The sequence below is a fragment of the Taudactylus pleione genome, unplaced genomic scaffold, assembly GCF_031769625.1.
Source record: "Taudactylus pleione unplaced genomic scaffold, aTauple2 ptg000032l, whole genome shotgun sequence".
Lineage (NCBI taxonomy): Eukaryota > Metazoa > Chordata > Amphibia > Anura > Myobatrachidae > Taudactylus > Taudactylus pleione.
The window spans coordinates 7,628,257-7,645,506 of NW_028284434.1; the positions used below are offsets into that span (position 1 = coordinate 7,628,257).

A 17,250-nucleotide genomic window follows, 5' to 3' on the forward strand; every position below is an offset into this window, starting at 1 on the left:
GGCCATTCACATCAGACCCTGCTCCAGTGGAGCTTACAATCTATATTCCTTATCACATGCACACACACACAATACACACTAGGGTTAATTTTTTGTGTTGGGAGACAATTAACCTAGCACAGGTAGGGCCGTGGTGGGAATCAAACCCATGACCTCAGTGGTGTGAGGCAGTCATGCTAACCATTATACCGTCTGTGCTGCCCATTTTAGGCAGTGCTTTGTTTCTTACACAGATGGAAAGTTAAGGGTCTTGGAGTTGAGCCTTCGTAGAATGGAGTCTGTTTTAACGACCCACCATCTGAAGCACAGCCATCCTTGCCAACATCAACAAAGATGAACTCATAATTTGCATTCACCACCGACATGAGAACGATACTGAAGTACCCCTAATAATTGTAGAAATGGGATCCGGTGTTGGCAGGTGGGATTATATGTACATTTCCCATTGATGGCTCACCCGCAGTTAAGGAAATTCCAACGCCGTTTGAATTCCTCAGTGATGGTTTTCCACTTCTCCACAGTTGAAGGGAACTAGAAAAGATAGAACAAATTGGTTAACACATGATCTTTAGGTTTTTTTTTTTTTCTCAACAGACTTCCACCCCAGACCTCACTTTACTCCCACCTTGCGCCCGCCCCCCACTACCCCACCCCAATAGACAGCACCGCAAGCCCACCAAAAGCCAGCCCCAACCAATAAAGGCTGACCAGTTTCTGGAAAAGGCAGAGGAAGGCTGAAAAAAAAAAAACCCAGATCAGTACGACTATTTAGCCTCTCATATTAGTAGTGCCATGCCCCAGATGGACTCGGGCATGCAGATCGAATTTGAGAGGCTTCTGTATGATCTGGTCATCTGGGCGGAAAAAACGACACCTCACTCCTGAAACGTATGTCACAGAGCCTCAGCCCCATGCAACTGCCCCTCCCACTACAGTGGCTGACTGAACTTGCACGGGCTTTCCGTGAAGTATGAGTCTGGCTAATTGGAGGGCCCTGAAGTCCGCCCGAAGTTCCAATATGTTTATTGGCAGGGCAGGTTCCTCTGATGTCCACCGTCCCTGAAAGAAGTGTGGAACTGTCACTGCGCCCCAACCGTGGAGACTGGCGTCCGTTGTCAGGAGAACCCAGTCTGGAATCCAAAAGGGGCGCCCCCTGGTGAGGTGGCCCGTCTGCGGCCACCAAGCAAGAGACAGATGCACCTCCGGAGAGAGCACCGTCGTTTGTGCCTTTATCCGATGGGGTAATCCGTCCCACCTGGAGAGGATTCATTTCTGTAGAGGACAGGAATGAAACCGGGCATATTCTACCATGTCGAAAGTCGACACCATGGAGCCCAATAACTGCATTGCCGAATGAATGGACACTCGGCGACTGTGGAAGCATCTGCGTACTCGCGTCTGCAAAGTGGAGATCTTTTCCACAGTCAGAAAAATCCTCTGCTGTAGTGAATCCAACAGAGCTACCAGATGGAGCATCCTTTGGGAAGGGATCAGGGAGGACTTCTTCCAATTGATCAACCACCCGTGTATCTGTAACAGAGATACTGTCAGCTGTAGGTGGTGAAGTACCTCTGGAGACCCTGCCAACAGTGAGAGATCGTCCAGGTATGGTAACAGGCGGACCCCCTGCAGCCGCAGATGAGCTGCCACAACCGCCATCATTTTGGTAAACACCCGAGGTGCCGTAGAGAGGCCAAGCGGCAGAGCCTGAAACTGGAAATGTTGTTGTAGTACAGCAAACCTGAGAAAACAATAAATGGATAGAATTGCTTAAGGTTCACGCTAATGAGTAGTGTTCTTATATCATCAGTCCCGGCAATGGTCGCTGGTTAGCAAAAACTCTAGGCAGTTATGTTCATCTGTATCTTGTGTTGGTGTTGTGACAGGTATCAATCGTCCCTGGTATGTGGTACCGCAGTATAGGTGTATCTTCCCCTCTCTAACTGTTATCTGTCACGGGAAGCTGCCACTCCACCTCAAGAATTCACATAAACAGACTAGGTCAGGTGCTGATGGACACTATTGTGCAGATAAGGGTAAAAATGTGCAACTTACCCAGGTTATGCTGTCATCCTGCTGGTTCATCAGCTGCACCTCCTTGGCGTGGTTGCTGTGTGTGGGTGTGGGTGGTGGGGGACACTAAGGTCCACTGTTTACCTTAACAGATCACTATGTACGTGGAGGGGTTCAATTGTATTTATTTCTCTGCCCACATGCCTGTGCTGAGGCAATCAGTGGTGTCAGAGAGCACTAAAAAACATGGCGTATTAACCATACAATACAATACAAACAGACATAAGGGTCTGGGTAAAGGTGAAAAAATATATAATAAAAATTGAAATGGAAAAAAGTTCAAAGTCTTATAGGCAAATTGGTGTTGCTAGACCCAATGCGTTTTATCCAATGCAGAGACTTTTTCAAGGGTATGTGACATACCCTTGAAAAAGTCCCTACATGGGATAAAATGCGTTGGATCTAGCAACACCAATTTGCCTTTTCAATTTATTTTATATATTTTTTATAATATATAATATATGGGAAGTCGGTCTCCCACCCTGGGATCCCCCAAGGGTAGGCCACCCCATCAGGCTGAGGGTTTGTTGTCAGGCTCGCACTCCAAGCTTGCTTCTTGGGCTTGGCAGTCTTCTTGGTGACTGACTGCTTAGGGAAGGACTGAACTATAACCTTTCCTTGGGTCCGATAGGTCCGTAAGGATGAGGACTGAGACCCAGAGGGAGCAGGGGCAGAAGGCAGACAAGCCTGCTTAGCCGCTGCCAACGTATCCACAATTTTATCCAAATCCAAACAAAACTTTACCGTTATAAGGTAAACACTCTAAGCCCTTCTTTGAGTCCACATCTGCCCTCCAAGAGCGTAGCCACAGGGAGCGGCGAGCCGCAATAGCCGTAGTGGAAATCCTAGCATTCAATAGGCTGACATAAAAGGCAGCCTCGTTAATATAGGTAGCTGAATCTCGGAGGTTGCCCACTAGATTCAACTGCTCTCTGGTAGCATCCGAGGCCAAAGACCCTTCAAGGGTGTTCACCCAACATTCCATAGCTCTAGCTACCCAGCAGATAGCCATGGCTGGTCTGCACGCAGCACCTGAAAGGGAGTAAATGGATTTCAGGCAACACTCCACCTTCCTATCCGTAGTAGGACAACATGGAAGGCTTTTAACCAAGCGCGTCACATGAGAGTCCACCGCTGGTGAAGTTTCCCATTTTGTAAAATAGTCCTCAGCAAAAGGATAAGCATAAGCCAGGCATCTTTGCGGCTGGTAACGCTTTCCAGGTAATTTCCATGCCACCTCCAGGTGGTCTACCAGCTGATCAGATAAAGGGAATATGGCAGCGGTCACCTTTACGTCTTTGAAATAGGCATGTTTGGACTTAGGCGCTGGAGGTTCGTCCTCCTCTATGACTAAGGCCGCCCGAACAGCTTGTATAAGACCTGGAATATAAATCTTTGACTTCGGCTCCACCTCTCGTGGAGAGGGCTCGGAGTCAGAGTCATCCGGGAGCACCCTATCATCAGATGACCTCGCCATCATATTGAGTAGACCGAGATGACGGCAAAATTATTTTAGCCGGTCTAATCTGTGGTGCATCCCCCTGCTGCACATCCGTAACATTCTGCACCATAGTGGAAAGCATATTAACCCAGGGACGATTATATACAACCTGCATGGGTGCAGCCGGATGAAACAGGCTCTGAGAGGGCATAACCTGTCGCTGTGGGAACCCCAGCGGGGAAAACACAGCAGGGGCTGCTAAGCGTCCCACAATGGCAGTTAATGCTTGTGCAAGGGGGCTCCTGCACGGTGGCTGAGACAGTAGAGGGACCTAGAGGGGCATAGCACTTCAGACAAAGCCCCTCCAGTACCATGTCTCCAACACCTAACACTGCTGCACATTTTTTGCATGACAGGACAGGAGCCAAGCTGGGCATATCATTCTCACTCCCAGACATGGTTTAGAGGATATCTAGTACCCTATATGTGACCCACCACACAGCACGAATAAACTGTGAGGAGTAATCTGCACCCTGACAACACTTTTAAGGGCTCAATGACAAAAACAGGATTTTGGTACTTACCGATAAATCCCTTTCTCCGATTCCACAGGGGACACTGGAGTTCAAGACAGTGGGGTATAGACGGTGGTAGAGTAGAGCCTGGCACTTTAAATAATTTAGAAGTGTGACTGGCTCCTCCCCCTCTATGCCCCATCAGCCCCAGTTTAAGAACTGAGCCCGAGAGGAGACGGAGGACAACAGGAAAACGAGGAGAAGGAGAAGACCACAGAACGGAACAATACCGACTGAAGGAGAACTGAGGAAACCACTGCAGGGAACACATGTAGTCACACAACTATATAAAGACCCACAACAGGCAGGTACGCCGCGCCGGGCGGGCGTCCAGTGTCCCCTGTGGAATCGGAGAAAGGGATTTATCGGTAAGTACCAAAATCCTGTTTTCTCCTTCATCCACTAGGGGACACTGGAGTTCAAGACAGTGGGGACGTCCCAAAGCCAACCTCCCGGGTGGGAAGCGTGGAGAACATGCCGACCCTTCGGCCAACCGAACAGGGACCGCATAGAACCGGAGGTTCAACGGAAGGCAAGAGCTGAGAATCAAGTGTCGTGAGCCAGGAGACAACCAGAACTCCGTGCGGAACAGACACAGAATACCACAACGTACAGTAATCGAATGGAATAAGCGGCTAGCGAGAAAACACCCTCAGATGAGAAGCATCAGAACACTGTAAACTCAGCTGAAAACAGACCAAGCCAGACTGTTGGGAACAGAGAACTCCTACCCGAATCCATAGGAGAAGGGCAGTAACCCGAGAAGAAACCTCGAGGAAACCGTACCAGAGTCGGAAACAGGAAGCTGCCACATTTTGCAGATAGCAGAATACCAGCACTGCTGGACATAACTCATATAGATAGAAGTATAACGATACCAATCTACAAAAACAGAGAGTCCACAAACTCCTCACAAAGAGTATACAGGGAGGTAAAAGTCAAGGCCGCACAGTCGCCCTGAACCCTTCTGGAAGTCCAACTACTACAAAGTTGTTAACCAGCGGAAGGATGAGACCATAGAAATCTCCAACGAGTGGAGATCACCCTGGGCATGAGGCCGAGGCGGCTTCGAGAAGATTGAGATTACAATACCTTCCAGCAGGTCCGACCGCAGTACAACCCATTCTGAGAACAGGAATGAACCAGCAACTGAAACCCTGACGCTAAAGAGAAAACAACGGACAACTTCCAACATGATGGAAGTGCATAGGTAGTAGTAACTGCTGGCCTGAACATAGCATGAAAACAACCAGGAAATACCAGTCAGGTACCTGTCAGTATGATAAAAATAACAACAGCTACTGAACAGGAAACCCACCAGGCCCCCTGAGTGGAACATAGTGACTGTCACACTTCTATGTAAAGATGTGCAGTAGCCCAGAGATGTGCTTTGGTCCATAACGCCAACAGATTCTAGTAGAATTGGTTCTCAATGTTGTAACTATGCACCCACACTCCAGGAAAATTCTAAAGTGTAGAGCCAACTGATTAAAAGAGCGGATGGCTGCTAGGAGGCAGTAAGGGAGAAGAACTCTATGTATGTCAGTTTACGTGAAATAGGAGCCTCTACCGAGGCATTAGTGGGTAAGCTCTCACCTATGAGCGACCAGAAGCCCTCTGGCCGAAATGTAGAATGTCACTGACCTGTTCTATCGCAAAGCAACCCGCCACATTAGGAATAGAGAGTAGCTTCAGTGGGCTAAGACCAATGCCCTACAGCACGTACTTCAGTCTGGAGATGTGCAGTAGAAAATACTGTGGAAACTAGCAGAATGTTAGTGGAGACAAGAAGGTCGTAAAACAGGACTCTATACCTGAGCCTGTTCCATTAGAGACGTGTATCTGTAGATTATACTTATACCCCAAAAACGGTCTGCTAGTTTAAGTATCCTTACATAAATATTTACAATGTGTATTATGCCTACCAATCTAGTATAACCCAGGTCTGTCCCTGCCTAAATCGGTAGGTGGCCCGAGGCCTTCAAGATATGAATTGTACTTAAGGGCCCTTTACACTCCTTCTATTGAGATATGCGACAATAATATGGAGTACCGGAATCGATACTGAGAAGGGTACCTGTACCTAGACATAGAACTCGTTAGTTATCCCAAGCAAAGAAGAGAGATAGCAGTAGTGATAACCCCAGTAGGGTTAAACAGAAAACAGGTTTTTGTTTCCCAATTATTAGGAAATATACATACAAGGAATGGGCGTCTTACAAGTTTGCTACCAAGTGCATCACTGTAATGATAATAGGTCCCCCGAAACGGGGCGCCATAGATATAGACTGACATGAACCGAGCTATATAAGTATATATCCTTATATACATGTGACATGTCTAGGGTCCATACTAGAAGCAATGCCTTAGGGAATTGTGACTATCACTATGTAAACTGCAGCACATGACTTTAGATTATAGAGCCACCATATAATATGTATGCATATAGCCTACAGCTTTTGGTAATCCCAGGCGGCTTCCCATGCGTGGTATTCTAGGTAACCTAATGCTTGTGGAAGTATAGGCCTCCTACACATATACATGTATATACACACACACAACCCAATCCTCCGGGAGAGATCGTGTTAAGCGGAGTTATTGTACCAACTACCGCATCAGGAGTCCAGCCTCCAATCGCAGCCTTCTATCAATATGCTAGATATCAGACATAAAACTGATAAGAACAGATCCTACCCCTGCTCTTATAGTAAGGATAAGAAGTAATATCCACATATGCATACGCATACCTACATACAAATTTAGTAGGTGACGATAATATTGTAAAATTAGAACATGAGCAAAAATTAAAGCCATGGAAGGAACTGAGCCCAAGGACAAAATTCACTCCAGCATGTATATGTTCTACTGCAGCGCTAGTATAAAATACAATATACATATTATATACACACACATATACATATATACACATATATATATATATATATATACACATATATATACATACACACACACACACACATATACATACCATACACGTGGCTTACCCCCACGCAGGGGGACTGCTCATGTACCGCGTGTGGCCGTCACTCTGCTACTGCGCAGGGGCAGGATATGTTAGCTGCGTGCTGTCTCAGACTGGTTTAGATCCTGGGACCCTTCTGTTACAGGTGTACTCGCCTTAGCAGGTGAGCCATTTTAGCGCCAGATTAACCCATTTCTCGAAGTGGGAATCAAAAAGACTACCTCAGTGCTGTGAGGCCGTAATGCCAACAACTACACTAGCCGCACGTTACTAACCTCTTCCTGTATGTGCTGCCGAAGGGAACACATGAGATATAAATAGATGCACATATGCATACCTTCTAAGGTAAGCACAGAAAGCTGGTGAAAGGTTTTAAGACCAGCCTATAATGTAGTATATGTGCTGCCACATATATGCATGGGAAGATACTGCCCCTCTTTAAGGCGAGCCCATGTGAGGCATAAGCCTGGGGATGGGACGCCAAAATGTGCTAACCCTGGGTGAAGGGTATGCTATAACCATAAGTTCTGGCAGCAGCACCAGAACAGTAGAGCTAGTACACCATGAGGCTATGATACTTCACAGGCTGAGATACCAAGCCATTAGATTAAGCTAGGCGCCCTTTGTTATAGAACGAAGGGAAGCCTGCCAAGCGGCGCTGCATTGGCGGGACTGTCTCGTCAACCCCTCGCTTCTAGCTGTGATGCATCACCTGAACTGGCCTCTTTCAGAACCGCCTAACGTGGTGTTATGGTGCAAAAGGGAATTGGGCTAGTTCCCATACAGCTAGCAACCAGCTATCCACTGTAGCTAGCACTAAACTCCTGTCATACAAGGACAGGGCCTCCCCTACCTTTTGCGCTAAAACACACCCAGTGTGGTAGGCGTAAGAGACCCACGCTAAAGCACTCCCTGCTGCAGGTAATGCACTGAGCCATCATGCTTGTGTGCAGTAGTAACTACAGTCCTTAAAAGGGAAGCAGGGGGCGCTGTTTGTTCATGAATACCGCGCTGTGCGTGTGCAAACTGCTACAAACCAGTCCGCACAGCGCTGCTAGCCCCCTTAATAGTATAAAGCGGTGATGCTGTCCTGCTGTGACAGGAGTGTGATGGTCATACAGTGCTGCATCGGGGAGCCGCATTGTGCTGGTATAACGTAAGGCTATTAGCCCTATGTTATAGCTAACAGGGAAGCCTGCTCAGCCCAGCCAGGAGCTGCGGTACGCGGCATCTCCTCCTGAGATTTAGATGAGGAGCGTTGCTAATTTTTAAGACCAGCCTAAGCAAAGACAGTGCTGCCTGCATCGGGAGAACATACAAACTCCACACAGCAAGAGCCGTGGAGAGATCCTCCCTGCGCTGATACTTATTTCTAGCTAGCACTATACTCCTACCTCTACTTTTGTGCTAGCAGCACTCCCAGCGTGGGAGGAGGGAGTCGCGTAGGATACCCACACTAATTAACCCTGTTGCAGGAGTTAGGAGGCAGCCGTGCTCATTCAGGCGCTGGTCTGTACTGCACTGCATCTTTAACCAGCGGCAGGCAGTGGTGGCTGCCCCGCTGGTTGGGCTGTTGCGCGCCCGCAATTTGGGCCGCGAAGGGGGCGTGGCTTTGCCCCGAGTGCGGCCACCATTTTAATACTGGGGGGGGCTGCTGCTGCCTGCTCTAGACGCGGCAGGATGCCCTCCCAGGTACTTCTGAGGTCCCTTCAAGGGGGGACTAATGCAGAGTATGTCTGCGCAGCAGCGCTAATGGACCGACAGACCGCACTGCTCTCAGATGAGGGCCTAGAGCACGAGCCCGACTACAGATGGCGCAGCTATTATGCATGACGCGCTCTTCCCTAAAATCCCGGCTATCAGTGTGTGTGCGCGCGCGCGCGTGCACTGTAAGGCTCGCCTCTGCCCACTTACTAGGAGAAAGTGGGCTGGGCGTAATGTAGGGAAGACAACCTTCCTCCCGGCCCTCCTGAGCGGGGTATGGGAGCTCACCAAGGATCGCGCTGCTTGTCAGCGCTGCACTGCCTCATGTAGAGGGACGCGTCTGCCTCCTGAAGCCGGCCATTACACCAGATGGCAGGACCTCGCCTGTGCTGCACTATTTAGTGAGCAGCGGTGCGGCGTCTGTCATTTGTGTGATCTTACTCACACCGCCCAGCGTTTCTACTCCAATATAGAGAAGGGAGGAACAGGCGTCTCTGACAGTCACCCGCTTAACACGCACCTGCAGGGGCCCGCGCTCCATCCCCTCGTTAATAGGAGGGGGATGGCTAGGAATAAGCCAGAGACCGGACACTGACTGTCGAGTGCAGCGGCAGGTCTCGTCAGCAGCTCCTACACTACCACGTTCACTGGCAGGGGGAAGGAGCCGTGTGTGACAGCCATGCAGTGTGCGCTGTCCCTGAGCCCAGCGTTTTGACCCACCACTCCAGCTAGTCAGGAGTAGTGGGATACTTACGGACTGCTGCGGCCGGGTTGCTTGGCTGGGGGGCAAATGAGGAAACCCGGACACGAACCGGTTTCAGTTGTGGCGGGTCCTCATGGAGTCCGATGACTCTGTTTAAAGTCCCCCCCTCAGGGTCACCGGACACAGACTGCAGTAGCCGTGTGGTGCCCTCCTGGCGGCTCCCACGTAGCAGGCAGACTGCCACAGTAAGCAGCCTGCCTGTCCTCAGTGCTTGTAATAAAAGCTTAAAATATAATTATATGAGAAAGGCTGGAGACAGCCTGATGTGCGACCGGCTCTCTCGGGCACATTCTAAAAACTGGGGCTGATGGGGCATAGAGGGGGAGGAGCCAGTCACACTTCTAAATTATTTAAAGTGCCAGGCTCTACTCTACCACCGTCTATACCCCACTGTCTTGAACTCCAGTGTCCCCTAGTGGATGAAAGAGAAAAGCACGGGGAAAGTAAAATGGCTGACAGAGTGAAAACAGAAACTCAGACAGACAGCGCTAGCATAAAGTCACATACAATGCAGAGATAAATCCACCTGCACAAATTGCACTACTATTCAACTACACAGACTCAGTGTCTGGTAGTGCTACATACACTGACCACCTTGGAGGAGAGGTACGTAGGGGGACCCAGGCTCCGCACTGCCTGAGAGATCTGCGACTCAGTCAGGAGAAAATGGCTGCCAGAGACCTATGAGAGGGCGGATCCGGAAGAGAAGCTGCCCCAGCACAGCCAGACCGCATTGGAAAGGTGCGCAGTGCAGCAGGGAGGAGCAGGCTGTTAGACAGGGAAGGCTGCCTCCCCTGGCCGGCGTTTAACCCCTGGGACGCTGGACTCATGCCCTTACTATCCAGCGCGTGTCCCTGGTGGTTCAGTGGAAGCGCAGGGCTCAATGCCTGGCTCCACTTGCCGACATCCCCAGGGAGTCCCCAGCCCTGGAGGTAAAAGAGTGCGATTTCAGCGGGACACTGCTTATGCAGTGACCCACCGCTTACCTACCCCGTAGCACCCGGCCGCAGTCCAGGGATCCTCTGGGGGCTCTGCTAGCCGAGACCCGCTGAGATTTCTGGATCAGTAACGGCGTCTAGGCGCCGGCGGAGTGACGAATCGGCAGCGTGGACATCCCCTGGACTGTCCGCACAGTTAGCTCTTGGAAAAACAAGAAGTTATAATAACAAATCTTCAGGGGCTCTTAAACAGCCCCACCGCGTTCAGTGACCAGACTCCAGCCGGGCACCCAACGAAACTGAGGTGCCTCTGGCCCGGGGTATAGAGGGAGACCCAGGTGCATCCTGGGAGAAAAATGTACTTTCTTCTCTCTCTCTTGTCCTACTCCAGCCTTTAGTTTGCTACGAAACTGAGGTGCCTCTGGCCCGGGGGCGAGGTATAGAGGGAGACCCAAGTGCATCCTGGTAGAAAAATTTACTACGTAAGGTGCCCGGATGACTCTGAATCACCTATACCCCAAGGTCTCCCTGTGGAGCGTATGGACCCTGAAGTAGAAATTTTTAATTCTAGTGAATGGCGATATTTAGATCACGATGAGATTATAATTTTAATAATATTTTTCACCAGCTTTTGTTATTGTCTCACTTTTTTGTGCTTAGGGTTAACTGTGCATAATACTTCTACCGCCCGATCACATATGTGGATAGAATGGATCCCTATTCATCACATGCAATTTATGCCATTGAGGATCAAAGGGGTTGAATAAGATGGTTGCCCTTACAATTTTATATTGGACAACATTATTTTAAGTGGTTGTAATTAAAAGTTATATTTTATTTGTGATAATTATTCTAATTATTATATTATTTAGATAAGAGTGCCCAAACAAAGAGTCTGTTTTTCTCAATAGTTTAGTGTCTAAACATACAGACTCTGGGTGCACCACCAACTAAAAGTGATGTGTTTCCCGTTAAGGGAGAGATGATTGTTCATCGTTGGTTCAAAATTATGGACATTTATTGTGTATTAATTCCTGGGCGGAACCATCTTTCTTTTCTTGCTTTCTCTGGGGGGCCCTTTTAAGATCTTGCTATGTGGCCAACAAAATTCTAGTTACGCCCTTGCATGCAAACACAGAGGCTCTGGATTTAATATGAACTTGCATGAGTCATCAAGTTTGCTCAGACTGAAGTTAAAAGGATACTTTTGTAGCTTTCTCACAGGTTTTTGGTAGACCGCCATGGAATCTGTGTAATTTAAGAGTGTCCCAATTTTTAGGGATTGTGTGACAGTGTGTGGCCCTGATGAAGTTCAAACCTAGGCAAAAACCTGATAATGGTCAAACTACACCACCATGCCAAATTTGGTGAAGCTAGGTCCAAAACTCTGGCCATGCATAAAGGACAAACAGACAGACACACTTTCTCGCTTATTATATAGATATTGGTGTAAGCAAGAAAGTCAACACATTTGAAATAAAGAAAATTTATTTGGCAATGTTAAGACACTACATAAGGAATGGTGCACAGATATGGTACAATACATAGAACCAAGTTATGTGCATATACTGAAGAATGCACTTCCAGTTGTACATTATATGCATATCAAAGTCAGAAATCTACAAAAGCACTGTATAGTCCAATGTTTTTATAAAATGGGGAGGTGATTTATAACACCCGTAATAACTTACAGTAGTGGGCGTATTAATTTTAATACACAAGTTTTTCTAATGCACACATACGTGATGACATCAGACCTGTATATTATTTACTGGAGTTTAAATACATGTTAAACATCACTTGTGTATTGTAATGTATAACCTGATTTATATTGTTAGTCAGAGAAGTGACATGATTGCCTCGATAGTCCCTAGGAACACTGTTAGAATACCGTTAATATAAGGAATAACATACCCCTTCCATTATATTAGCAGTATCAGCCTGAGCCTCCATATATGTCCCATTACACTCTTCTGTGACTTGTAATATCTTTATAATAAACAATGGTGGGTTAATTTTTCATGTATAATAAATGCTTCTGAACAAAAAGAGAATGTATTAGAGTAGTGGTATTTAATTAATAGGCAGGTATAACTTAAATCAACCTACATACGAATGTTAAAAATATTAGCATTGTGAATACAAAAGGCAGTATAACATATCCAACAAAAGTGTGTATCAAAAGTGAAAGCCAATCTAATATAGGGATATGGGGCTGAATGCATTTGTATGAAGATAACAATAAGCCGTAATGAAATGGGTCCTTGATAATACTGCAATTGTTCTGCTATACAAATGTCTCGCCAGGTGCTTGTGAGCAGGAGGCACAGATGAGTTAGAACACAGGCAGCTTTAAAATGACTTTTCACACTAATGGAGGTCATTGCTTTATACACATATATACATTACAGCTAGCAGGCTGAATTCGCAAGGGACCACGGTCAGGCGGTTCTCGTCCAGTCTCTCGTCTGGAACTCTAACTACAGTATAAACTAACTAGCTGCTTAGGAAGGCACTCCACTGTAACTTTTGCCTGTGAGCAACTCATATGTAGACACTTTGTACATCGCATCAGGTTCTAGACTGTAGAGGAAGCCTGACTGCCAGGTCACCCAAGTGACTTGATTCAGGGTGTTTACTTCTTCTCTTGATATATTCCAAAGTTTTTACCTAATTTAGAAAAAAAAATAAAAATTCATACAATTGGATTTGTGATAAAAAAAAAAAAATATTTATACAAGTCTATGCATTCGGGAAGTTGGGTACGGGATCCCGACAGTCAGGGTGTCAAGGGTCAGAATCCCAACAGTCATTATCCAGACAGATTTCTTTAAGTATTATAACCCTTACCCTAACCCTTCCCTTAAGCCACCCTTTCCACAGCCTAACCCTAACTCTCCCGCAGCCTAACCCTAACTCTGCGCAGCCTAACCCTAACTCTTTTCCCTCACTGTAACCGTAAGCCTCCCCCTAACCTTATTACTTACCTCCGCAATCTGTAGGTATTCTGACAGTCGGGATGCCGCTGCCGGTATTGTGACTGTCTGCATCCTGACTGTCAGGATGCTGACTACATCCCCATTTGGGCATTAGTGAATTGTTTAATACTCTCTAATACATTACACAATGGGAGACATTCCTGAAAATCAGCACGCAAGTGACTGAACAAAAGTCATATGAACCGAGGAAAAAGCTAAAAGTAGGATAAGTGAAGGGTAAAGTAAACCGTGCCCATTAGTATTAACTACGTAACTTGGGATGTCCATCCATGGTCGAAGGTTTTTAACCATCTGGTGGGTTAATCCATCAATGGTTCAGGTGTATGCATGGACAGGAATAGGGACTGCAGTACTGGGATTTCTCCCAGCGGATCTCCCCATCAATGGTGTAGCCATTGGGAGGAAACAAATGCTGGTTGCTACCAATCGATGGTTAATGGCTATCATTAGGTGTAACCTGCCCTAGCAATATGACATGTAAAACATGGATGTTCAGGCTCAACATGTATTTACTCATCAAGAAGAGTTGTGGGGCCCTTCATTCCCAACACCTCCTCCAGTTCCTTCATTTGCCTGCTCTACAGTGATGGCAAGCCCATGCTTCTACTAGTTATGAATAGGAAGGTCCGTTGTAAACCTATAAAAGAAACTAGAGTTCTTCATTTCATAGAGGAATGGAAGTCTGAAAACCCAGTCTCATATTATTGCTGTGTTTCTTCCCAATCGTTAAGTGCTACAGGATATGTTGGAGCTATACAAATGTTAAGTAATCAAATAAATAACATGTATAACATAATTTCTATTATAGCACTTAACCTAGCTTTTATATAAGGTTGTTGCTAAATCTATTTGCAAAGTTAGCCATGCACCAGGAAGACATGTTTTTGGGTCTTTCATAATCCCTTGATCTACTCCCAGGCCAAACAAACTGTAAAACATCAGATTAGGCAAAGGGAGTGGCCAAACTGGAAAAGACGTGGGCGTTTGTTCACGTCTGGTATTACTGGATTTTATCCCTCTGGTCCAGGTTTACCAAAATGTGTGATGATGACCCCATTAATTTTGTCTTAAGGCTACATACTGCAATACTGGCACTGTTACCAGATATTGCAGCTTGGGTGCCAATCACCCTAGTCAGTACCATAAGGAAATCATGGCTCTAGAACAGTGGTTCTCAAACTCGGTCCTAAAAATCACAAACAGTGCATGTTTTCCAGGCTTCCCCACAGAATCGCAAGTGAAATAATTAGCTTCACCTGTGGATCTTTTAAAAATGTGTCAGTGAGTAATGACTGCACACGTGCACCTGCTAGGTGACCTGGAAAACGTGAACTGTGTGGGGTCCTGAGTACTAAGGGGTCTATTTACTAAGCTGTGTTAGGAGATAAAGTGAACGGTGATAAGGTACCAGCCAAATACAGCTTAGTAAATAGACCCCCTGGTCTAGAACTAGCAGATGCCCTCATATATGAGGCATAGCTAAACAATAAACACTTTGAACCTTATGGGGGTCTTTAAAAGATTGAAGAATAGTTAACATCCAACATATTATTGACAATGTGTTAAAGTAAAGAAAGAACCATTTGTAAGATATCACTTTGAAACTTTTCTTTGAGGGGCCATTTTTTTTTTTTATTAATAGCATACTACTGAATCTCTCTCCTCGTCATAGAATACTGCCCACAAACTGATCTAGACATAAATATTGTTAAAAATATAATCTTATTTTATAGCACATATTGGGGCTTCCGCAGCAGAGCAAGGTTCCAGGCTTTCATTTACATGTAAAATTGTATTAAATCACAAAAGGAGCAGGATCAAACCACTTAACAATACTAATGATTACCTGCCAAAGTCATAAGGTTTATGGGCCTGATTCACTACCGATCGCAACTACGATTACGCACGCAATCAGCCCATTGTTGCGTTCTGCACATGCATCGCAGTGCGCATGTTTGAAACCGGCCGCTGTGATCGGGACTGCGAGGTGTGTGTGAGGCTGCGATGGTACGCGATGTTACCGATGGTTTTGCAGTCTTGCTAAGGATTACGGATGTGTATAAGGTAAAGTGGGCGTCCTTATGTTGTGCTGCGGAGTCATAGCGACCGCAATGGATTAGCATACTATCGCAGTGAGACTGCGTGCGTAATCACTATTGCAATCGGTAGTGAATCAGGCCCTATATATGCAGATATCTGTCTATAACTGTCTATGCATTCAACAATGCAATCAAAAAAATAGGACTTCTGCTCCAGTACAGAAAATAAGGATTATCATGTCTAAACATACATGAGGGTTATTAAATATTTGGTGTTATTATTAGGTAAATTATTTGCATTACAAAACTAGCAAGGCATGATGGGACTTATGGTTCATCAAGAGCTGAACAGCCACAGATAGGAGGTTACCAATTCTCCTCAGTTAAGTCCTCAGCTGGTGTCCTCTGTTGTAGTAAGGTACTATAGATGGTAACCAGGACTGAGCCATCTAAGAGGCCGAGTCAAAAATTATCTGCACTCTGGCTGTAGAATTTATTTTAATCAACTTTCAGAAAAGACAAATACATTATTTTTCGACACTATCTCCCCGCTTTTCATTACACTTTTGTCATTCTGTCAACAAGCTTTCGTATTCCCTCATTAAAAAATGTTTTAGGCTGAGGTGTGAGCCACAAATGCACCGCTGTCTTCACCCAAGACTTTCGTGCAACATAAACCACTGTCTATCGTCTATCCAAAAGAATCAGTTCACATGCACGGTCAATGTTCTCATCAGTCGTGGACAGGCGTCCGGCTCCTTCTCCATGGCTGACACTTGTGCGATCTTCTTTGAATTTATCTATGCATTCATACACACTTCTTCGCGACAAAACACTTTCTCCATACTGTGCACAAAGTGTTCGATGAATATCAGCACCAGACACACCCTCAGACCACAAAAAACGAATCACTGCACGCTGCTCATCTTTCGTGCAAATCACAAGCGGGGCAGCCATTTTTTCTTGCACTGCAGTCACATATTAACTGACGTAACACGGTCAAACCTGCACAGTAGTGACTGGGGAGACAGCGACCTAGTATGGAAAGCGTTGATAAGACAGTGCGGCCAACAGAAGTTTTAATATAACTGTAGTGCGGATAATTTTTGACTCTCCCTCGTATTTACATTTATTGAACACTTTAAGGTCACAAAAAAATGATGTGCATTGACTTTATGGTTGGCAGCATATACCCATGAGGTGAAGAGCAATAAACCATCAATCATATTAGATTATCAGATGAACCATCCTCCCCTACGACTTCGCTTACCATGGTTTTTGTGTCAGCAAAGCCATGTTTCTGAGCCAGGTTCCACAGGTTGACAGCCAGCTGGTTCAGCTTGTTATTCCTCAGGTCTCCGTGAGCAAGAATACTATTAAAAAAGAGCAGAGCAAGGGAGCTCTGACGCTTTAGAGTCTACAACAGGAAAACATAAGAGGTACATTCCATTATTAAGTTGTTAATGATACAGTATGACTTTTGCGGACTTGTATGCCAGCCTTCATGTGAGGGAGGAGTACAGGAACCATGTTTACATCTATCTTGAGGAAACCTCTTGAATGTGGAAGTAGTTTTTTCATGGTCAAATCACTCATTCTGGCACTAACAAACCTTCCACGGTCACTTAGATCACATTTCTTAACCGTTGTGGTGTTAAGTATAAGCAACATCTTCTCCATGTCTGTATCTTTTATGCAGCGAGTTACAGCCCCATGAATAGCTGGTGTACCTAAT

At 46.1% G+C, this 17,250-nt stretch overlaps 1 protein-coding gene across 1 annotated transcript in view; it reads right to left on the minus strand.

Annotated features, from left to right (window-relative positions):
* Nucleotides 1–11,947: 11,947 nt before the first annotated feature.
* The window catches only part of VPS35L (VPS35 endosomal protein sorting factor like), a 102,748-nt gene continuing 97,445 nt past the window's right edge, over nucleotides 11,948–17,250 (minus strand). Inside the window, exons 30-31 of the mRNA XM_088451936.1 lie at nucleotides 16,786–16,932; nucleotides 11,948–13,147 (exon numbers count right to left, since the gene is read on the minus strand). Of these exons, the coding sequence (XP_088308062.1) occupies nucleotides 13,049–13,147; nucleotides 16,786–16,932 (246 nt within the window). The 3' untranslated portion in view covers nucleotides 11,948–13,048. The remainder of the gene's footprint in view (nucleotides 13,148–16,785; nucleotides 16,933–17,250) is intronic.